Genomic DNA, 24341 nt, shown 5'->3' on the forward strand with positions numbered 1-24341 from the left:
CCACTATAAGTCTGCCTAATAGAGTCAGCATTTGCTGTTTTTCTGAGCCTTTTTAACTCAAAAAACCGTGGCTATTTTGTGCTGAATTGAGCCCTGAGCCTGGTTTCTGCAGCTGATAGACTAATCAATAGCAGCGAAGATAAGGGAGTTGAAAATTCTACCACAGTTCATTTTAAATGTTGTATTTGTCTGTTCCAGTTAAGAGTGGAAGAGCTGCCTCCACACAAGGGAATATTGAAACGATTAACTGAAACTGGAGGAATAGTACTTGGAAGTACATCACTGAACCCAGAAGGAAAACATAAGCTTGAAAATAGGCTCAAGGAGGCTAACCATCGCTGGATAAAGGTTAGACATATTAGCAATGATATTATGACATATAACGCTAATCTGTTAGAAGTACTTATACATTCTGTCATGTGTATGCTTTTGCTCTGAATGAACACGAAGGTTAATCTGTATCTGTTATAGAATAACAGAAAAAAGCAGCAAACAAGAATTGTAGCTGTGATGCTGGGTGACTTAATAACAGTGGTATGGACAAGATTCTTTTTTTAAATGGGTGCCTAAAGTTAGTTTTCTGCAGCCATGTATAGGCACTTAAATAAGTGGTTTTCGGTTAAAAAATGCTGAGGAGAGGGGAAGGATTTGTTCTCCAATCCTGGCTGTTTTGTGGCTGCTACTGCTGCTCTGAGGCTAGAGTAGCTTCTGTAGCATTTATAGCACTGCTCCATTGGGGGTAATATCCAATGGGTGTCTACATTTGTGGAACCACTGGCTACACCCCAACTCTTTTCCCTCTCCAAACCCTTAAAATTATACAGGCAGCCTCTGTGGCACTGGGCTCTGCATCCTGCAGGCCTTTCATGCTTCCTCAGATCCCGTCTCCTGCACAGTGGCATTGTACTTATTCTGCTATCTTAGATTTCTGTGCCTGTGGAGAGGGCTGGGGAAAGGTTTTGCTGGTTTTTATTTGAATATATATATTGCTATGCTGAAAAGTGTGAATGTTGGCCGTCAGTCACAGATTAAAGGAGAAATTGATGAGTATTCCAAGTGCCCCTCATTCAGGCTAAATGAGGTAGCAGTTAAATACTCCTTTATTTATTAATAGCGGAAACAATAGAAGCCATCACCCAAGGCACAGAGCAGCAAAGCAAGGCTTGAGTAGAAGCTGAATCATGTGGGCCAAGGAACTTTCCTGGAGACTGATTGCATACTCGAGATCTGGGGCATTGATTTGGTTGCAAATGCATATATGTATGTGAAGAACCTGAAAGCAGGGGGAAATCCAGCAGATAGTGGGAGAATCAGTGTTGTATGCCCCTAGGAGAATACCTTTTGGGTAAAGTTCTTAATGAGAAGTTAGACTTGAAATTTTGAAAAAGGAAACACCTCCCGTTTGTTTCTACTGTGTTCAGGGAATCAGGACTTTCTATTTATGGTACTTACATGGCCCTCATCAGTGTGGTATCTGAATGCCTCACAGACTTTGATGTGTATTTAGCCTTACTGAGAGGTAGGGAAGTTTTATTATCCATTTCATAGCTGGGGAACTGAGGCACAGAGAAGCTAAGTGACTTGCCCAAGGTCACACAAGAAGTTGGAGAGCAGAGTCTTCTGAGTATGAGGCTAGTGCCCTAACCACTGCATCATCCTTCTTCTGGACATGCCTTTGTATACATTCTTTGTAGATAATCAGGATTACACCAAAGAACCATTTGATTCATATAATCAGTTTTGCCTCCTAATAGAAACAACCTTTCAAGGCCTTGAACATTGGCTAACTACTCAGCTTGAAAGAAGAAACTATATTGACCAAAATTTGCAAACCTAGATGCCTAGAAATGGGCACATAAATCAGTATTTCTGCACCTATGCAGAAGTGTCCTTTTCTCTAGAAAATGAGTGAGCTCCCAGATATGTCTCTGAAGTCAATTGTAAATGAATGAATTCAGCACCTCTGAAAATCGGGTGACTTCTAATTTTATGATTAAATATGGATTTACATACCTAACTTTAGGCTCCAACGCTTGAAATTTTGACCATAGCTTAAAAGGAAATAATTAATTTTTAAGAAAAATGTGTTCTTTTTGTTAGTGTTTCTTTTTGTAAAAGATGTTACAAATGCATTTACACAGAAACTGTGATTTCTAATTTTATCAGACTCTGAATATAATCTGTAATTGACTATTTCTGTATTCCAAGACTTTGTGAAAGGGATATCTTTTTACATACCTTTTTATCTCCTGTTTATTAATACAGAAAAGATTCCTATTTCTCATTTGTCATGGTCAGAGTGACCCAGAAAATTATGAGCACCATTGTAGTATCTGAAAGTCAGATCTCGTTACTTCTGGGGGCTTATCCTAGGATTCTTAAACACATTTGCTAGCTATAGCTTCTCTAGGCCTTGGTTCACGGTATATTGTGGGAGAACTTGTCTCTCTATCTTGTGGTACTTGACTGGAAGTGCTTGTAGCCTGCCAACGTCTCCAGCAGAGCCATTTTGGGGTCTGCAAGCTCCCTGCAACCAGAGCCAGTAACAGTAATCCAGCATCGGTGGAAGAACTTCTGCTTATACTTTCACTCCTATTTTGGGAATCAGAGTATCTCTGTGCTGGTGGATGTTTCAGCAGTGGTATTTGTCCTATCAGTGGCATCTCTCAGAGTGCAGTACTGACATGGCAGCCAGAACGCAGCTGATGCTGCTCATGACTGTTGCAGATTCCCCATACATAGAACAGAGCTTCTGGAGCAAGATCATGGGCACAGATTGGTGGGATCACATCATCTTGCAGACCTGGAATGACAAGCTTCAAAACTTATGCATGAAGAAGTAGATGTTCATGGAGCTGTGTGATCAATGTCAAGACATGTGCATGAGGAAGGCCCAGGCAGTCCAGAAGCATGTTACTATAGCTATTTGGAAGCTGGCTACCCCAGACTTCTACTTGTCCATGACTAACTGGTTTGGAATTGGCAAGTCAACTGTGAGGCTTGTGGTGGTGGAGATTTGTGAGGCCATCAGGACTGTGATTTACCCAAAGGTGGTGAGCATAAAAAATGTTCCCAAAATAATTGCTGGTTTTGAAAGAATGGGCTTTCCAAACAGTTCTGGGGCTGTCGATGGGACTCATGTATCCATAGTTTCCCCTCCATAAGGAACATGGGAGTATATAAGCTGCAAACAGTACTACTTCATCTTTATTCAGGCCCTGGTCAATCACAGAGGCCGGTTCATGGATATCATCATGGGATGCACTGGCAAGGTGCATAATGCCAGGGTTTTCTGGAGCCTGGGACTTTACCTTCACAGACAAGATGGGATATTGTTCCCATCAAATGGTATTATGAATGGAGTCACTGTCCTCACTGTTTTTCTAGGGGATCCCACATGCCCCATTTTCCATGGCTTATGAAGCTGTATCCTGATTACAGAGGGCCTGGCAAAAGAAAGTTCAGCTACACGCTTCGTAGCTGTAGAATGATGATGCATGTGCATTTGGCAGATTGAAATCTCAGTGGCACTGCCCTCAAAATCATTTGGATGCTTATGTTATCAAAACCATCTACATTATTGTGGCCTGCTGTGTATTGTACGATGTCTGTGAGGACAAAGATGAGCCATTTTGCCAGGAGTGGACTCAAGACACTGATTGCTCATCTTATACACTCAACCAGAAAGTACACAATTATTATTGGAACAGGGTCCACATATGTAATAGAAATCAGGGTGCTTTGTGTGCCCACATCACGGGTTTTCATGGTGCAATGCATGAGGGGGAATGACATAGTATTTGTAATTGTGCCAAACTCATTCCACTATTTCTGGGACTGGGGCAGCTTGGGAAAATTTATTTTTATTAAATTTTGTTATTCATTTTATACATACTGTTTGTGTACCTCATCACACTGTTTTTGGATTACTGTGATGAAATTTTATGAATTTTGTTGTGCATGTTATAGAAACTGGTCATGTACCTCAACACACAGCATATGGATTATTGTGATGTTCCATTTTAATAAAATTAATAAAACCTGTTGTGTTGAAACTGAACATTTTATTTTAAACATTCATGCAAATGACAAATAACAGTGTAAAAATGCCGATAGGTGGGCAGCTGCCATTAAGACGTAAAAAAAGCAATACACAAAAACAATGCCTATTAAGAAATCAAACAGTCCAAAATTCACAACGATAAAACAATGTATATTGTCACCATAGCAGTTTCATTGCCTATGGGTGCTCATTGGGGTCCTGTTCTCCTTGGCCCTTCTGGTGCATTTTGCATGAGTGGATCACAGCTGAATAATATTGGAGGACTGGACAAGGGTACATTTGACTGTTCCATGTAATGTTCATTGCTTGAGACATAGACCAGCCAGCCCCAGAATAGTCCAAAGGCTGTATAGGCTGCAGAATATATTAACTCAGAGGTGACTCAGTGCTGTGACAAAGTCAGAGCAGACAGCTGTAAGAGAGTGATGGAAGGCAGATTAATCAGCCCCAGAATGGTAAAAGCTCTTCTCCCCATGAGCTGAAAAGAGGTTACCTCAAGTCAACCAAGGCCACCTGAATCCAAGTAAGGGCTGCCTGTGACCTTTAAAAACATCCTCTCCTAATGAGAGGGGGAGGAAAGAGGAGAGACAAGCTGCAGCACGGCTAGTGGCAGCAGGAAGAAAAGGCTTTTGGGTGGAAGGCTCCTCTCCTCCTATAGGGGAAGCAACTTTCTGCCTGTTTGGGGAAGGACTGGCACCTTGAAGCCAGCATAAAAAGGCAACACTCCAGAGAGTGGACAGGGAAAGGTATTCCCTTTTTGTGTTATGAATTTTTCTTTGGTTTGGCTGAAGTGCCCTAGAGGTGGAGGGGCCTGCCAAGGCAAACGAAAGTGCACATTATTCTCTGATCATTTAAAAAAGAAAAAAAAACAAAAAACTTTTCTACCATTTTCCCGGAGCCGGATCAATTCAGAGTCAAAAGATGATGCTTGTTATCATTTGGTTTTATTTTATTCACACACAAATCTCTGGACAGTGCGTAAGATCCTGCAAGCTATGCTGCAAGCCAACATATGTCATGGTAAGAGCACATAGCAAAAGCAATTAAAATCATTTATAAATCCCCACAATTTTTCCCTGTGTGAGAGAGAGGGGGAGATTTTATTAGCATTGGTTTTACAATAGTTTCATGTGAGGCAAGCTCTGGAGAATGTTCTTGGTCTGAAAGTGCCAGTGTGGAAGTATGACCTTCTGTTTCAGGCCAGCAGAGGAGAGCCACCCATCTATTCTAATGAGATTTTTAGGCCCTTGGTGATTGCCTGGCACATCTATGAATGGAGGGGCTTATGTGCTACAAAGGCATCCCTAACAAGTATGCCCTACCCCGGAATGTAACTGACTGTCTGGAGTTCCTATTCAGCGAGACATCTGCATGCATCACCAATCATGAATGGGACAAAAATTATGGCAAAATCAATAAGATTTTGATTTAGGATGAAGACACATTACAGAGTCCTTAGAAGCACTCTGCATTCCTGGACGGACCTTCCTGTGACTAAATACATCATCTGCAACCATTGGGACCCCTAATATAGGGAGGCATGGACTAAATACCACTGCAGGTACCATTTGGATTCATAATACTGGCAGAAGCAGACTAAATACATCCTCAGATGTTATTTGGACTCAGAATGCAGGCAGACAGAATGATCCAGAATGATCCAATGTGGCTGATTTCTAAGCTACATTGTACTTGCAGGAGAGGGAATGTAAGGCTCATAAGTTTAATGCATTGACCTGGGTTTGAACAGTAAGTGTGTATCTAATACAAATGTCACAATAATTGTTTATTAAACATTTTTTCACATTTTATTGTATCCTTTCTGAATTCTGTGTGCTGTTGGGAGTGAAGTGGCCTTTAGGAAAGTGGCCTGGATTGCCCCTTCAATGGAACCACGCTACAACCCTCTGCTTGTAGTAATAATGTAATTTGGCATAACCTGAAAATCCTTTCTATTCCTATATTAACAACAAATATGGTGGCTAAAATATAATAGGTTCCAGCACAGCTTCTGCTGCCACTTCAGGTGCAGGCTGTTACACATAGGTTCACACCCACGAGTTTCACTTTTGATGTTAAAAGTTAAACAAAGTTAAACTCTCAGTTGAAATCACCTATTTTCAGTTGCTTATACACTGAAGTGTGCAGAACTGCAAATTCCACATGCTTTTTATGCAAGCTGGAAACTGGCCCAGACTTGCTTCAAGTGGACACAGAGAAGCTCAAAAGGTTTTGTTGTTTTAACAAACTTGATCTGAGTTTCAAATTTGTGGTGAAATTTTAGTGTGGTTTCAGATTTCATTGTGAATATGTTGTAAAGCGCTATTGGTTGTGTCTTTAGAGGTAAGATAAATAAAAAGGAAGTATTAGACCCTTCTTGAGTAGCTAAAGTGTTATTGACACTCATATATGCCACAAAGAGAGTGGGAGTGTTAAAGTGAAGCAATCTATTTGTCCTCGTTCTTTTGTAGTCTGAAAGGAGCATAAATTCCTGACTTTCACATGGTATTTACAGCTTGTGATAGCACGCTCAATTGCTTCCCTGGTCCTCACTCCTTTCATTTGTACGGAAAACTACAAAAGCCTGGGGTCACTAGTGGCCAGAACCAATGTGGAGACTCGGGACTTCAGCATGGATAACCATGACCCATCTTGTAGATCCCCTGGGATGTGCAGGGCCTGTGGTGTGAGTCCTGAAGCCTATTCCTTTTAGAAGCAACCCCCACTCCCTTCTTTGCTGACAGAACAATTTGAAGAGATTGCTCATAGACTTTAAGGCAAGAAGAGACCATCATTATCATCTTGTCTGCATGTCACAGGCCATAGAACCTCACTCACCCATTCCTGTACTAGGCCCATAACTTCTGGCCTAGTTACTGAAGTCCATAAATCTTGATTTAAAGAGAATCCACCATTTACTCTAATTCAATCCAGCAAGTGACACTTCAGAGGAAGAAAAAAATAAACAAATCGGGGTCTCTGCCAATCTGACCTCGGGGGAAATTCCTTCTCAAACCTAAATATGGTGAACAGTTAGACCCTGAACATGTGGGTGAGACTCGCCAGCCAGACACCTGGGAAAGAATTCTCTGTAGTAATTCCTAGCCCTCCTTATCTAGTGTCCTATCTCTGAGGGTTGTAGATATTTGCTAATAGCAGTTGTGAATGGATGTTATGTCATTGTAGGCAATCTCATCATACCATCCCCTCCTTTAACTAATCAAGCACAATCTTAAACCAAGGTAGGTTTTTTTTCTTCCACTACTCCTCATGGAAGGCCATTCCAGAACTTCACTCTTCTGATGTTTAGAAACCTTTGTCTAATTTCAAGCCTGAATATGTTGGTGACCAGTTTATATCCATTTGTTCTTGAGCAGACATTGGCCCTTACCTTAAATAACTCCCTTCCCTCCCTTGTGTTTATCCCTAAGATGTATTTATAGAGAGCAATCATCTCTCTCCTGAGCCTTCATTTTATTAAGCTAAACAAGCCAAGCTCTTTAAGTCTCCTCTTGTAACACAGTTTCTCCATACCTCTGACATCCTAGTAACACTTCTCTGCATGTGTTCCAGTTTGAATTTCTTAAACTTGGGAGACCAGAATTGCACAAAGTATTCCAGATGAGTTTCATTAGTATCTTGTATAATGGTAATAACGCATACCCGTGTCTACTAGAATTACCTTGCGTTTTTCACAGCCTCATTGCATTGGCAGCTCATAGTCATCCTTTGATCAACCCCCAGATCTTTCTCATCCTCTGTTGCTTCCAACTGTGATATATTCCCTATTTATAGCAAGTGCATGTGGTCTTTAAGTGCATGTAGTTTCCTGGATCATTCCCCCTCCCACCCCCCTTCTTAAATATAGGCACTATATTTGCCATTCTCCAGTCATATATTACGACCCCCAAGTTTACAGATTCATTAAAAATCCTTGCTATTGGGCTTGTCATTTCATATGAAATTGCTTTAATATTCTTGGATGGAGTTTATCTGAGCCCCACAGTTTGGTCCCATTAAGCTGTTTGAGTTTGGCTTCCACCTTGGATGTGCTCATTTTTGCTTCCATATCTTTGTTCCTATTATCTACTCTGGCACTGTCCCCAAGCTCTTCATTATTCTTATTAAAAACTGAGGAAAAGTATTCATTTAGGTGTTTGCCCATGCCTAGATTATCTGTAATGTCCACACCATCCTCAGGGCTTAGTGGTCTCACTTCTTTTCATAACTGTCTTTATTTATTTGGTAAAAGAACCTTTTACTATTGATTTTAATTTCTTTTTCAAGGTCCAACTCTGCCTGGCTTTTGGCAAATAGCACATTTCCCCTACACTTTCTAACTTCTAAGACCTTTCTGATCCATCCCTTTTCCCATTCCTCGTAGGGTTTCTGCTTTCTCTTACTAACCTGTTTAAGATGCTTGTTCACCCACTTTGGTCTCCAACCCTATGAGTTTCACCCCTCCTCCCTTTGCTTGGGTTACAAGCTCTAGATATTTTCTACAACTTTGAGTTAAAGTAATTCCAAACTTCCTCCACATTCAGATCCTTGGGTTCTTCAATCCAGTCAACTTCATTAACAAATTCCCTTTATTTTTTATAAGTTTGCACTTTTGAAATCAAGGACCCCTAGTTGTGGACCTATTTTTGTTTACCATTTCATTAAGTTGAAATGAATTAAGTCATGATCACTCAAACCAAGGTTGTCCTCTATGACCTCTGTTCTTATTAGTAGGGAGTCCCCAGTCAAGTACATCTGCCTCTTCCTGGTGTTGGTATGATTCTCCAGCCTTCCCTCCTTCTGTTCTTTCTGGCTGCAAGTCATTTTATCTTCTCTTCTCACTTGCAATCTTCAATAAGTCATCCTCTATCCTCCTAGGGCTCCAAACTCTGATTATCTCCATTTTCTCTGCCTTCCTTCCTGTAGGACTAGCTGCTATTCCCTTCTTCTATGCTCTCCCATCTTTGATTACTGTCTGCCTCTCACCTTCATTTTTCAACTCACGAACTTGTTCCTCAGTGCTATTTCTCCTTTGCTAGCCAGCCTTTTCCTCTGCCTTGTTCTTGTTGTTACATGCTTCCACTGACCACTTTTCTCATCCAGCAATCTACTCTCACAATTCTCTGGTCCAGCATGCATTTTCAAGTCTTGATGTTTCCCTTCAGCCTTCTCTTTCCATCGTCCGCTCAAATCCCCTTTGAAACTCAACCATCATATCTAGCTGCAACTCCAACCTCAGATCTGCTCTTCCATCAGATCTACCAGGTGGCATGCAGGGATCCTTGTGAGGTTATCCTTTCCTTGGACCCCTTTCAAAGAGTTTTGCTTTGTGAATAGGCAATTCAGCTGGTCACTTCAGAGCATGACATTTTGTGTGCTGGGAATGAACACTTGCCATTCCTGATGATCTCATCCTACATTACTTTAGAATGTAGTATGAATGGCAGGAAGATTATGTTAAAATGTAGCTACAGTGGAGCAGATCTTTAGCTGCTGTAAACTGGGGTAGCTCCATTGATTTTAGAGTAATTATACCAATTTACACCAATTGAGGATCTGTCCCACAGTCTTTTAGGGTTATGATGGGTTTTTGTTTGTCTTGATGTGAATTATATCACTTGTGATTCTTGACCTTCAAGGTGACATATTTGAAATAAGTCCTGTTCAAACCTTCTTTATAGTGACAGAAATCATTGCCCTACAGCAATGAAAATAAGCCTAGAAAAGAAATCAAATATGAAAGGAATTGCTGTCAAATAAAAGGACTTTTTGCTTTGCTTCAGCATTGTCTTTGCTTTTAAGTGTCTAGATCACATGTTGATGACCTTGAGAACAGATATTTGAAGAGTTTTCCTTCCTCTGGAATAGCAATATTTTTAAATTAGATTTCTTTAGTCACTCTTCTAAATAGTGATTCTAATATGCTATTATGTTAGACACAGTTTAAGTAGAGAACAAAGATTAAAGGCCACATTTAAAATCATGGCTTGTAAATTCCAACCCAGTTTCATTTATTATACCTTCCCTAAGCCAATATTTTGTGTAAAAATGAAAATAACAGTGCTATCTTTATGAAAGGTTTTAATAATACAGAAAATAAAGTGTCCTATCACAGTCTTTATGCCTTCACATCAAAGATTTCACATTACTAATTTTCATAGCTCAAAGGATCTAATAACTAAACTTATACTGCTATGTCCAGGTAAGCTGGCCACCTGGTGCTTCAAAGCATAGAAAAGGGGCACTAGGCATTGGAGTTGGTGATGAATTCAGTTCTTGTCATATACCACCTGCCAGGGCACAACAGATCTGTAATGGGTTTCTTACCTTTTATTGTGCAGTAAATGGATTGATAGATTAGGCCTGGGGCCAGTGAACCATGGAATCAGAGGTTTGCTGGAAGGAGTTTATTACTCTTTAATGTTATTCTTGCTCTCGTGTCAGCCAAGAGAGATGAGCTAGATTATCTGAAAGTAAGCTGGGTGCCAGAATCACCATTCCCCTCATTTATCTGCCTTAGTCTTCAAGACATATACTGTATGGATTATGAAGGTTATTATAAGTGCCTGATGGAGACATTTTGTTTTGCTGCCTTTTAATTTGTCTGCTGATATTAGAACTAATTACTAGACATTGAAGAGACTGTTTCAATGTTGACTGCCAGAGCAAATCAATTTGTTGTGCTCTATGAACAAAAAAATTTGAATGGAGTGACATGGCTATAATTTGTGAACATTTTTTGTACCACCAGGAAAAGTGCAGATCATCTTAGGTTGGTTGATCAAGTATAGAGAAACACAGATGTGTATGGAAAGCGTGCAGGAAGTCAAAGTCACAACAAGGTTATAGTTCATGTGTTGCCTTTAGTAGTGACTCTTCATTGGCTTCCTGTGTTGAAGTCAAATTTTTCATGAAGACATCAGTTAATCAATCTTAGACTGTATTTACAGTTACAAAACTAAGACACGCTGTTATGTTAGATGTTTTGGGTGTATGTTAGGTTTATTGTTTGATTTTTCACTTTTTTTTTTTTAATTAAAGTGGGACACTCAATGTTTTGAGGTGAAAAAATTGGAGATATTCCTATGGTTTGTCATTAATTTGAAGAAACCATTTTTGCTATGAAAAAAATGTTAAGTTCTCCTTGCTGGTTTGTCACATAGACAGTTCACTTATAAAAGTTGTTTTTATAATGGTGCACATGCATATTTTCATCAACAGTGACGCTGATACTAGAGTTGGGTGAAACTTTTCGACTGAATCGTTTTTCAGAGAAAAATGCAGCCTTAGCAACACCAAAATATTTTCTGAGTGTGCATCAGTTTTGCTGAATTGTTTGTATAAAATAAAACCCCCCAAAATCTAAAAAAGTCTAAATGTTTTATTCTGACATTCTATCTGAAACATTTCAATTTTTTTTCATTTGAAATGACTTTTCATTTTGAAATTTCCTTTGCTTTTATTTTTAAAAAATGAAAAGTTTTTTTAAAAAATGCTTCAAATCAAAACAAAAAAATTAATTTCAGGTTGAACAAATTATTGAAAACAAAAGTGTTCAAAATAAAATTCTGAATTTTTGTTTGAGCTGACCTCAAATACATTTTCTTTTCATTTTTTCCTAATTGCCAGTAAACCAAAAATGCAGTCATTTGCCTAGCTCTAACTGATGCACAAAAGCTCAAAAATAGCAAAAGGCAACCATGCAGTCTTCCCCACCACCACCTCAGCTGAGTAGAAAAGAGAACTGGAGAATCTTAGTTATTACAGCTATGAGGCCATATATGGACTTGCATTGGTAAAGAAAGAAAATAGGTACCTATAGATAACAACACTTTATATGTATGCTTTTCTAAGAGCCTTTTTGACAATGAAGATTTAAAACTATTTTAAAAAGTAGACCCTGGTCCTTTAAGCAAAATTTAATAGCAGCAATAATAAAGATGATAGTAATTTTTTCTAGCATCAGGTCTAGTAAGGGTGTCTTCCCACCATGTTGTTTGGCTGCAAAAATAAAAGTGTGCTGACAGCCTATGCTGGTGGTTTTGGGAGAGGTTAAGGCAAGTTGCATAGAAAGATATGCCCTTATAATCTAATCTATTCAAAGCTGATTATCTTTCAGAAGTTTCTGATTAAACAAAGTCTAAAGTTTTGAACTTTATGAATCATTTGGCATTGATAGTTCCATGCATTTATAAACTAGAGAAGTGTGGTTGTGTAGACTGTAAACAACAGACCATGTTGTGTGTGTGTGTGTGTGTGTGTGTCACAAGTGTATATATATTTTTTCAGTTAGTGAATTTGGTCACTAATTGTTAGGAGTAGTTATTTTTAGTCAGATTAGCTGTCCTTTGGTGCTTTACCCCTTTTCCTTAGATACCTCTCTAAGAAAGGGACAAGACACCAGGATGTGGTTTAAATAGTCTGCAACTTTATTTAGTAATGCAACTGTGATCTATCTGGCAATGACTCATTCAGTGCAGGTCATCCATCCTTCCTTCTGTAAGCTGTATCATTTGAGGAAGGCTACCCTCAGTCTGCCCCCTCCACAACTTTAACCTGGTCCCAGCATCCTCCTTTGGTTTTTGAGTATGAGAAAGAGGAGGTTGTCTCCGTGCTGTACAAGACATTAGGAACCCCAATCCTGTTCCCCCAACTTCTTTAGGAGATGCCTCCTCTTAATCCTGCATCCAGTTCTAGTTTATCAGCGAGCTGGACCCTTATTGATCAAATCCCTGCCAACTTGGGACACTGTGAATTTTACAATTTACCCTACCCCCCTGGTTCCCCAGCTGCTGAGAGAAAGGCAGAAAACCTAGGTCCACCAGATCAAGGTTCCTTCCCAGTCCCTACAGGAGACTAACATGATGTCCACAGCAATGTCTCAAAATCCAGTCCTGTTCGAATCACAAGAAGTGGTGAGAAAGCGAGATGCAGAATGGCACCCCAGGCAGGGGTAGGATTTATAGGCCTTCCCCTTGGGGGTACAGGCACCAATAGGCTTCTATTGCATTCTTTTCTCAGCCAATCAGCCAACAAATGCACCCCACCCAACTCAGGATCACTAATATGTTGACTACTTGCAAGGACAGGAGGAAACAAGGAGGGGGGGCAATCCTGACAGGGGCCTAGGATTTTCTTTCTCCTGTTGGCCCAGACAAAGCACTGTAACAGCCTTGAAACGGATTCACAGGTAGTCCTCTTGTCTTTCTGGTAGATGATCCTTACACCAACAATATTCAGGTTACTCCCAGTCCCAAAGGGCCAGTCACTTACCCCAGGTCAGTTGTACCTTAGATCTCTCACCAAAGACAACTCTTGTAGCAAATCCTGTAACTAAAGATTTATTAACTAGAAAAAAGAAATAGAAGTTATTTACAAGGTTAAAGCAGGTAAACACACACCAATGACTTACAGTCTTAGGTTTCAAAAGGTAATAGAAGCTGCGGTAATATGCAAGCTCTGTATGTCCTTTAAGGCTGATCCAAGCTAAGTAGTGTGGTGATCCCTTACTTATGCTTAGAAATATTGCTCTCTCCAAATTCCAAGCAACATAATGATAGAGTTCCTTCTGGTCAGGGATTTTTATTCCCTTCCCCCAGAGTTCAAACTGTGATGGGATAAGGGTTTGGTGTATGTCCCCTCTTCATGGCTGTGGGGGGAGCAATCAATAAAATCTTTTGTCCATTGATGTTCCACAATGGTTCGTCTGGTGTCAATAGGCCTTCTTTTATTGGGCAGGAGATGACATCCCTGTGGTAAATTCGGCCTTGGCTACACTTACCCGCTAGTTCGGCGGCTGGCAATCGAACTTCTGGGTTCGACTTATCGCGTCTAGTCTGGACGCGATAAGTCGAACCCGGAAGTGCTCGCCGTCAACTGCGGTACTCCAGCTCGGCGAGAGGAGTACCGCGGAATCGACGGGGGAGCCTGCCTGCCGAGTGTGGACCAAGGTAAGTTCAAACTAAGGTACTTCGAACTTCAGCTACGTTATTCACGTAGCTGAAGTTCCGTACCTTAGTTCGAATTAGGGGGTTAGTGTAGACCTGGCCTTGGTGTTTCACACTTGGTAATGCTTCTGTGGGGGTTTCCAGTTTCATAGCAAACACTTTTATATTTACAAGGCAAACACTTAAACATTGCCTTATAAAATGGGATACAGCTATTATAAGTGAGATTAATGCATGCAATAACTCACAAGCATTTCATAAAGTCCAAAAGCTAAACGCATTCTGAAAAAGGTAACGTCTATTTTAACAATGCTAACTCACAGGTGAGCTGCACTGGTTTCCAGCTATGTGAGTGTTCAGTCAGGGCTAAGGTCACGGAGTACTCACAGAGAAAAGCCCTACTTAGTGTGGACAAGGTTGGAAAAATCTGACAACCTGTTAGTACAAAAAGAAAACATGCACTTGCTTTCACTTCTTCGTTGTGACTATTGGACATGGAAAACAATGTATTGCAAGTTTTAGGAGATGAGACCACACATATCCAGAATGAAATACTCTTAGCCTGCTCAGCCATCAAAGGTAATTTTTAGTCCTTAAGAGCAGCTTCAGGCCTTCGTTTTTGTTCCATTTTATGTCATGCTGTAAATCATCCTAATGATTGCTATCAGAAAAAAATTGGAGACTGTGATAAACCATGAGGCGAGACAGGTGACAGATATTTTTAGTGCAGCTAGTTTCTGTCTGTTGGTTTACTCCATTTTAGTTGAAGTCATTTTACAGGTTATAATAGCCACTTGAATGCCTACAATCAAGGATAAGTATGGGCATTCACGGTAGACAGAGGAATGTGGACCAGTTCATCTTAAATTGAAGTTATGCCTGGATACTCACTGTTTTTAAGATTAGAGACAAACTGAGGAGATTGCAGTGTTCAGGTCAGGTTTAAACTTGAATTTGGGGTTCCGGGCTGATTCAGCACTAAAGTTTGGATTCAGAAACTGCAAAATCCGTTGAGCTGCTGTTGACAGATTTTTGCCATCTTAGGCCACTTCTGATCTGAATCTGTAAAACAGCCCTTCCTGGTTTTGTATTTGACCCATAATCAAAGTATAAATGAGGTGTTTCAGATCTGTGGATTTAAAGAAGGCCTGGAATCACAGTTGTCTGATAGTCCATTGACTTTTCGAACATGACAGTTTTATAAGAGCTGGATTTAATTCTACAGTCTCAAGAAAAACAATTATTCCTGACCAGAGATGTAATATTGTTCTTTCCCTTTCTTAACTTAAAAAGAGTCTGACTTTTACAACATATGGAAATAAATGGGAACTGGTGATAAAGCCAAAACTAAAATCACATTAGTGGTATGTTTGGAATTAGAAGGACTTGGGGTCCAAAAAAAAAAAAAATTGATGGCACATCAAAGAGGAAAATTGAAGTTGATAGTCCCTTATTTTAATCTTATATATAAAACTACTCTGATATGGAATTTCTATATGTGTGACAGAAGACAAAAGGGTCTCATTTCAGTTGGAGAGATTTTATCATTCTGGGCAAGATATGGAAAAGGCACTATTGCTCCTACTGTTAGAATCTTTCAGGCAAAGGTAATTTCTAAATTACTGTTTGGAATAGAAATAGAGAGCTTCACAGTTGGAGAAAGGCTACATTCAGCTAAAAATAACTTTTCTACCTTTGGTTTCCAAACACAGTTTGTGAGCCAACTTACAAATGATAGAAACTTTGGACTTAAAGAGAATGTCCATATTTATTTAAAAAAAATGAAATAGAATATACTCAGAGAGAGGACCTAATAAGATTTCCAGAACTTTTGTATAAATGCGTTGCTCCTTACTAGAATGCTGTTTAATTTTAATGAACTAAGATAGGAGATTATCCCTGTGAGTTTACAGGGGAGTCTGTTATTGTAGAAATGTCTCACCTGAAAACCAAACTCTCAAATAGGTAGATAAGGTTGCTAAGCAGAAAATCCTTTATAAAAGACTACCATGATTCTATTCAATTATGGTCCAAACAGTACAGATTAGAGCAGTGTTGTTAATACAATGTTTTGAGTTCTTTTTGTAGAATATGTTAACAAGGGATCACTCCTTATTACAGTGTATAGGGCTACTTATTTGCTATACTTGTCAAAATGAACAAAGTACAATTTGAGATGCATTGATCTTGTTGTTTTATTGAGCTTGTTTGCTAATTCATGAGTAAAATTCAGTAATTCACAGTGGGTCTCCCAGTCATTCAGGTGAACTAGGCAGGATCTACCTAGAAATTTCACCTTAGAAATACTTTCCTTCTTATAAAACAAAATAATAAACGAAGAAACCCAGAGGAAAACTATGTGGCTTATTGGTTTAACATTGCTGGTAGCAATGGAAACAACTTGATTTAAAATATTTCATATTTGTAATTTATCCTTTTTGATATACAACATTCTTCTAGCAAAAAACTTTTGAATGTTTCTAGGATATAGGTTGCGCGTTCGGCTGTTTGTATGACAAGGCAGCACTCTATTAAAATTAGCTTAGAAAGGGTGTAATGTTCAATGATTACATGTAGGGTTACCTGAAGTATCATGAATAGTAGTGTTTCTGAGGATTGTAATCACAAACAGGCCTCTAAATAGACAGACGGAAAGACCTCTAAATAGAGTACCAAAGGTTTTCCAGGTATCTTGGAGTACCAACAAGTACTTGGATTCAACAAAATATGTAATTGTAACATTCAGAGAAGTCTCATTCCAAGAAGATGGGAGATCTGGGAATAACATGAGCCCACTAGAAATCCTGTGCCCTGAGGATTGGCTGGATCCATTATTTTAAAAGCAAAAGACAAATATTCAACAAAAGTAGCATTTGTACAATAAACCACATGCATTTTATTGATAGGCAGTGTTGTCTGATGTTATAGCACTGGATTGGAAAAGATGAGCTTCTCAGTGTCTTAATAAATGAATGGATGATAGGTACATTAGAAATACTTAAGAGATCATTATGGGTTTGCCACTGATTCTCTGGTAATGCTGCACAAGTCACTTATCTTCCCAGTGACTCCATTTCTTTTTCTGCAAAATGAGGTTACTTCCCTGTCTCACAAGAATATTGTGAAAATCAATTAGTTGACAATGATATTACAACATTTTGAAGATCTAAAGGATTGTAGAAGTGGTAAGTGTTGTTGCACATTATTTCAGGATTCCTGCAGTGAAAAATGCAATCACTATCATTTTATTAACGACACTGTCAATTTTACTCAATTTCTTATTTAGCAATAGTTTTCCCTCCTACAGTATATCGTTTACCATTGTTTGAAAGGATGAGTCATTCTGAAGGCCCTTCGAAGAAACAGTTGTTGAAAAACATCTGAATACCTCAACCACACAATACTTATAAAGTATCAAGATCACTACTGAATATCTGCTGTTCCTTTTTTTAGACAAGTTTCTGAATTCCTCAAGCTCAGTTAGGATTCTTTTACAAAGAACAATGTGAAAGTATTGTTTCATTAGCTTTGCCTGTATTTTATTTTAGTTCCAGGTCTGTTTTGAGCTTAGTAATAGAATATATTTGCTGTAATATATCTAATGCAGTGGTTCCCAAACTTGTTCTGCCGCATGTGCAGGGAAAGCCCCTGGCCGGTTTGTTTACCGGCCGCGTCCACAGGTTCGGCCGATCGCGGCTCCCACTGGCCGCAGTTTGCTGCTCCGGGCCAATAGTAGCTGCTGGAAGCGGCGCGAGCTGAGGGACTTACTAGCCATATTTTTGTTTTCTTTTTAGCCTTTCACCAGCAACTGCTATTCCCTGCCATATTTCTGTAAGCAAAATTTCCATATATTTCAATGGAAATTTTCTTTATGGTGCAATGTCAGCATAAAGCAATTTAAGTTTATTTTTTGCTGATATTGTACCATAATATCAGAATAAAATAAACTGTAATGAACATCGATTGTGATGTCTGTTTATTTGTCGTGAATGTGCAGTCATTTCTGTACATAAATCTAATTAGAAGTAGCAGAAGTTAGGGACAGAAATCTCCCACTTCCAGATAAGAATATACCACTTTGATGATGCTCTGTAGCAGTCTGATTTGCCATTCTCCATTTTTTTTTGTTAGATATGAAATTTAAATTGCTGTTCATTCCAAGTTTCATAACAGGCATCTTACTAAAAGCTGCCTGAATTACCTTGGGAAATTAATGTAAAACAGATGTCTACTTTGGAAAAAAAAATACATCACTTGATTGTTCCATAGAAGACTGTCCTCAATGCATGTACTTTAGATGTAAAATTTAAATACTCACTCCTGAATTTGTCCCCCGAATTAGAAATCCTAATATGTTTTGTTCATTTAACCCAAGGCAAAAAGTGAAAGCTCTAATAAAAATACTGGTTCGGCTTCCTCAAACTTATTTAATAACTAGTAAACATCATTTCATCAATGGAGTAAGTAACTTTTTAATGATTTTTGAAGTTTCTTAAAGGGATACAGTGTCAATGAACATTTTATTCTTTCTATATACTGTGATTGGTATGCCAGACTGGCAATATCCTGTAATATTCTGAAAAACTTTATGAAATTAAGATAAAATATATTGAATAAATGTACTGAATTAGGGTAAATATCTTGGTGTACGTTGTATTAAAAATGCAATTGTGTATGTGTTATTGTGGCATTGTATGTACCTTCTCTAGTAGGAGAGGAATGCTAATGTACGTCCTCTGTTATTAACCCTTTGAAGTCACCCCCCTGAAGAGGTTTGCATATACTAGTTCAAACTGGATTTTCCTGGGACCAACATATAAAGAGGGGATGTTTGGATAAATAGCCTGGTTTTAAACTAGCTCAGGACCTTCTTCCTGCTACAACAAATGGATAGGACCCTGGGTCCATAGAGCCTAAGGAGTCCCATAAGACTTGGGTGCTACTTCTGAGCTGAAGCTGTGATGAACTTGTAAACCACAAGGAAACCCCTTGGGTGGGGTATTGAAGGATTGCTCCTGCCAGAATCCATGTTAGTGTTGAGGTGATCTCTGGTAAGCTTATTAGTATGTGTGTAGGTTCTTTTTAGTGTTGTTAATATGGTTTCTCTGTAATGCTATGGGTTTTACGACTACATATTTCCTGCTATTCTACCCTAGCAAATTGGCAGTTGTGCCAAATCATAGGGTGATTAAAAAACAAAACAAAACCAAAAAAAACCAACCATGCACCAATGGGAACTATAATGGGTCTTTCAAACTAATTTTCACTTCAGGTCTAAGACAAGTTTGAAATCAGGTCTCCTAGGTCAGCACTAATCCACTTCACTACCTCAAACTCATCAATACCAATAGGATAAACAGACATTCCAGTTCAGCACATCTGTCCCAGCGACCCAACTGACTCTACAGAAACCAGGGAACTTTTGTCCAATCTATTTCCCCTCTCCCCATTGGCATTTGCCACAATCCGTTCTCTTTCAGTGGCATTCTTCTCAAATGGATGTGCACACACATCCTCTTGCTGCCAATACCCATCCACGTACACACAGAACCAACATCTATAACAAAGGTGTGCTTTAGGCCCCTTTTAGTCCTTCTGTCCCCCAAGAGATGCATTCAGGGGTTTGCTACCTACAGCCCATCTGGGTGAAACCATTCAGTCCTATCACTGTTAGTTTGGATCTCTGGGCCGCAGCTGCTCCTGTTTACTAATTATATTAACCTGACAGACCCAAGTGGGAGTGGCACTTGCAAGCCTTTTTTCTTTGGGAGCCTGACAGTGGCTGACTAAAGTAACTCAAAAACATCTTCTTCAAAACAAAGCACTATTTATTTGTTCACCCAAAGATATATGGCAATCAGACACAAAGGTTAAATTAGTAAATGCATATGCTCATATTACCTACCTTACCGAAACCTTATTTTTTTCCTTGACACAATTGGTAGGTTCTATTCAGCCCATTGACTACAATCTAGCTCTAGGCTGCCCTGCTGCAGAATACTTTCTCTGTCTGTCTGGCAGGTCCTCCCACGCCTGTGGCAACTACTGTCAATTTACACAACCTCCCTTCCTTTTCTAGGCCTAGGGTCCTTTCATTGTTTAGTATCCCCTTTGATCCTAAGCTCAGGCCTGGAAAGAATAAACCTTGCTAGCCTGGTTGGAGCCAGGCAGGGCCATTCCTCAATTAATAGCACCCTCATTGTTCCCGAAAGGATAAGTATATCTGTCATTGTTTTGTTTCCTGCATGTTTTCGCTCTAACAGTTTAATTCCCTCCTCCTCCACCAAAGGCAACTTCTTTGCTTACCACAAATATCAATGATTTGCTTTAACGTAGTCACTAGCTAGTTTTTGATATTTATCTATTTTGGAATATATTAACTTGTATTTGAAACAAGGAAAAATAGATTATTTAGACTACTGTGTTTTCAAGGCACTTAGCCATAATACTCAGGATACACTGGTTCTGTTTAACTGGTTTCAACAACTGAATTGTGAGTGGTTGGGCCTCATGATTGGAGCAAGAATGGGGCCTACCAGTTAGAGCTGAATTCAGACAGGGAGGGCCCTGAAGCAGAGCCAGTGGTCAGAGCTGGGAGTCAGAAGCCTGAACAGGGCTGGGGCAGGAACATTTACAGGCTGGGACTGGAGCGGGAGTAGGGCTAGAGACAGGCAAGGAGCACACTGAGCAATGAATGCTCTGCTGTTGTCTCTGGTTTCTGGGTTTATAAACCAGGCTGCTGGACCTGCAGCCAGTCAGGCACTGCAATTAATCAGGTAGTTGCAGGACAGTGCAGCTGGACCTATTAGTTGCCTAGCAGTGAAGTTAGCAGGGAAGTAGGCCAGTACTTGGTCCTATCTGGCCTGACCCCTGACAACTGGAATGAACACTCATGATGCATGTCCACAGGGCCATGTTGCCATTCTGTGTGCTGTACATTAAACCTCATAGTAATGAAAGGACTAAAGGAAATAAGTTACACAGTAACAATAACGTAACGGGGTGGAAGAAAGATAACTGCATGGCTTTCTTCTGTCTCACAATATTATAGTTTGATCCCTTTCCCTTGGTACCTCACTAAAATGGATTATAGTGGATATGTTGAGTGAATCTGTGCTGACCTTGCTTTGTCTCTTCTTCACTCACTTTGTTGCTAGGATTTCATTATATCCTGGATTTGTTTCTAAATAAAGGTGCAGAAGCAGGTGTTCTTTCCTTAACCAAAGTCAAATATCCTAACAGAAACAATGCTGTGGAAAAAATTATTCTCCACTATGATTGTGTGTGTGTGTGTGTATGTACGTGTATGTCTGTGCGCACACTTTATTTTCTGTAATGAGGACATATTCCTACAGACTCTCCAGCTGTGATGACTGGAAAAAAAGATAAGACAAATCCATATTGTGATGTGAATACATTTCCTTCCAAAACACTCTAAAATCCTGCAAAGGGTTTAAACTGAAAGGGAATAAACATTTTTCCTTTTCTTTACCCAATAAGTGACATGATTGTTTCTGTAAAGCAATATTTCCCCCCATAAAATTAGGTATATTAAATATTTTAATATAAAATACTATGGTTTTTGGAGACATTTGGGATGACTGGGCAAGATGTATAATGGAGTGCTGATCTGTGTGCACCACCCAGCTTAACTGAAACTGCTGCTCAACATTCCATTTCCCATCAACATAGAAAAATGTGTGTGGTGGTTTTGTTTTTTTAATATATACATAATAAATTATTAATAGCTTTTCCGAGCTTTGTTTCCTTGCCAGGGCATGCCACCATATGTCAAGTGTCTCAAGAGTAAATAAAAAGCTTCTGTTAAGGAAGAGTGCTTTGATGAACTGACATCCATTTTTTCCATATGGTACATAAAAAAATAAAGATTATAATTAAGGAATATAGGATTGCCAGTACTATAACAGACCGTTTCGCCCATCTAATTCAGGATCCTGCTTAGTTATTACGTAATGCCTGAGGCTGTGTAAGGAGAATCAAGTAGCCAGTTATGCATTGCCTATTTTAGGGGATTGTTATCTTACCAAAGTCTTTTTAACCCTTCTGCAATGGTTGTTGGCACTTGACTGGCAGGTTCTGTCCATTTGCTTGATAAGAAAGAAGACCTCAGGTCAACGTAAATTTGGCCTATTTATACCAAAAATGTTTCTTTGAGTCTGTGGAAAACCCTGCTCGAAGCAGTATATGCAGGACACCCAAGGGGTGCACCTTTCTGAAGGTTTGTACCACTTGAGTGATTCACCTAAACTACCCCCCACTATTCTTAGCTCCTAGGGGAGCTGTGGCAACCTGTCTCCCCTGGAACTGCACACAATCCCTGGCCTATAGTGACACAAAACCCTAGTACAATATGGTTCCCACAGATATTGCATGGGATTACGATATCTTTCACACAAGTAAATTAGGCACTTTTGAAAATTGTATGTATTACTACTTCAACTAAGCTTTACATACATGGAAAAGAAGCTTGCAGTTAAAATGTATCTGTTTGTTAAACTTTTCATTTGTGTCATGTAATTGCAGGGGGGAAAGTATTTGTTGGCAAAATAGTGTTTGTGTATCTAGTCCTTCTCAATAAGATCTCTGATATGGAGTATAAAACTAGCGACAACTTTGGCAAAAAAAATGAGGGACTGCATATCCATATTTGATGTTTTAGGTTCAGATCCTTCAAACAAACATGTATGTGAGTAACTTTACATATTCGAGTAGTCCCATTAAGATCAATGGGACTACTCATGCAAAACTGGATCTGTATATTTACAAATTTTAGCTCTTAGTTTGCAATTAGAATAACCCACTTGAATTCTTCTATGGGATCCAACCAAAACATTTTGGATGGACCTAAAGTATCCAACACCCAAAAATGCCCATGTAATAGCTGGATGAAAAAAAATTGGTTTTAAATATTTAAATATAGAAAGGTCACCGATATTCTGATGATTGTGGAATCCATAGTTGTAATACCACACAGTAAACAAATCCATTGTTTTGTTTTCAGAAAGCTAGGCTGCTAGTTGAAGCAGAAAAATATGTTTGGTGCACTGGGTTTGTGGATTGTTTTAGTCTTTTGCAGCAATGGAAAAAATCATTTTTAATAAAAATGAAAATTGGAAATATTACAAATGCACAGTTAAAAAAAAGAATTATGTGCCAGAGTCAGATTTTAAGAGGCTTCTATGAGAATTTGAAACACTAAATACACTACAAGTGATGACCTTTTATACATATTTTAGTAGTCTGCTTTTCCTTGTCCTCCAGTAATGTTGTCTTACTTCGAAATTTGTTATTGACAATGTGCTTCATAAATATTCATTGTTTAAATGAAAAGTAAGTAGACTTCGTTTTGAAGTCAATATTGAGTTTGTTAATGAAAATGGTTAAGTTAATTAACTAAATGGCAACCTTAACTGAACTTATAAGAAACTCTTGCTCATATTGACTGTTTTTCCATGAAGAAATTATGCATAAAAATTAAACTCCCCTCCCCTCTATTCTGAATTATCCTTTTATATGTGCTCCAGGGGAAGGTGAGTCTACATAGATAACCTGACTTCTTGAACAGTATGGTAAGAGGTGAACTTCTCTTTTATGAAATTATCTTAGTACTATTACGGATGTGCCAATTGTGGCTCCATAGTTGAGTGGGTTGAAGAGAGGATTGAAGTTTGCACGTAATAGCTGTGACAGGTTGGATCACAGAAACCCCTTTGGGAACTGCCAACTGATGTGCCAAGACTACTTCTGCCCTTGCTTTCCTGCCCTGCCAGTTTGGGACTCCAGCACCCTGTCTTGTTGAGCCAGACACACCAGACTGCTCCAACAGAGACTCAGGGTCTGAATCACGTGCCCCAAAGCTGCAGACTTAACTGAAAGCCAAAGTGTTCCTGCCTGAAACCACTCAGATGCCCAACTCCCAATGGGGTCTAAACCCCAAATAAATCCGTTTTACCCTGTATAAAGCTTATACAGAGTAAACTCATACACTGTTCGCCCTCTATAACACTGCTAGAGAGATATGCACAGCTGTCCCCCCCCCCCAGGTATTAATACATACTCTGGGTTAATTAATAAGTAAAAAGTGATTTTATTGAATACAGAAAGTAGGATTTAAGTGGTTCCAAGTAATAGCAGACCGAACAAAGTGAATTACCAAGCAAAATAAAATAGAACATGCAAGTCTATGTCTAAGAAAACTGAATACAGATAAAAACCTCACCCAGTAAGCTTCCTTTTACAGACTAGTTTCCTTCTAGTCTGGGTCCAGCAATCACTCACACCCCCTGTAGTTACTGTCCTTTGTTCCAGTT

General features: G+C 39.2%; 1 protein-coding gene across 30 annotated transcripts in view; it reads left to right on the forward strand.

Annotated features, from left to right (window-relative positions):
- The window catches only part of DMD (dystrophin), a 2010563-nt gene that overhangs the window by 1336719 nt on the left and 649503 nt on the right, over positions 1–24341 (forward strand). For all 30 annotated transcript variants that reach the window (XM_065590838.1, XM_065590858.1, XM_065590878.1 and 27 more), the window contains one exon: positions 199–348. In XM_065590838.1, the coding sequence (XP_065446910.1) occupies positions 199–348 (150 nt within the window). The remainder of the gene's footprint in view (positions 1–198; positions 349–24341) is intronic.

Source organism: Chrysemys picta, chromosome 1, assembly GCF_011386835.1.
Source record: "Chrysemys picta bellii isolate R12L10 chromosome 1, ASM1138683v2, whole genome shotgun sequence".
Lineage (NCBI taxonomy): Eukaryota > Metazoa > Chordata > Testudines > Emydidae > Chrysemys > Chrysemys picta.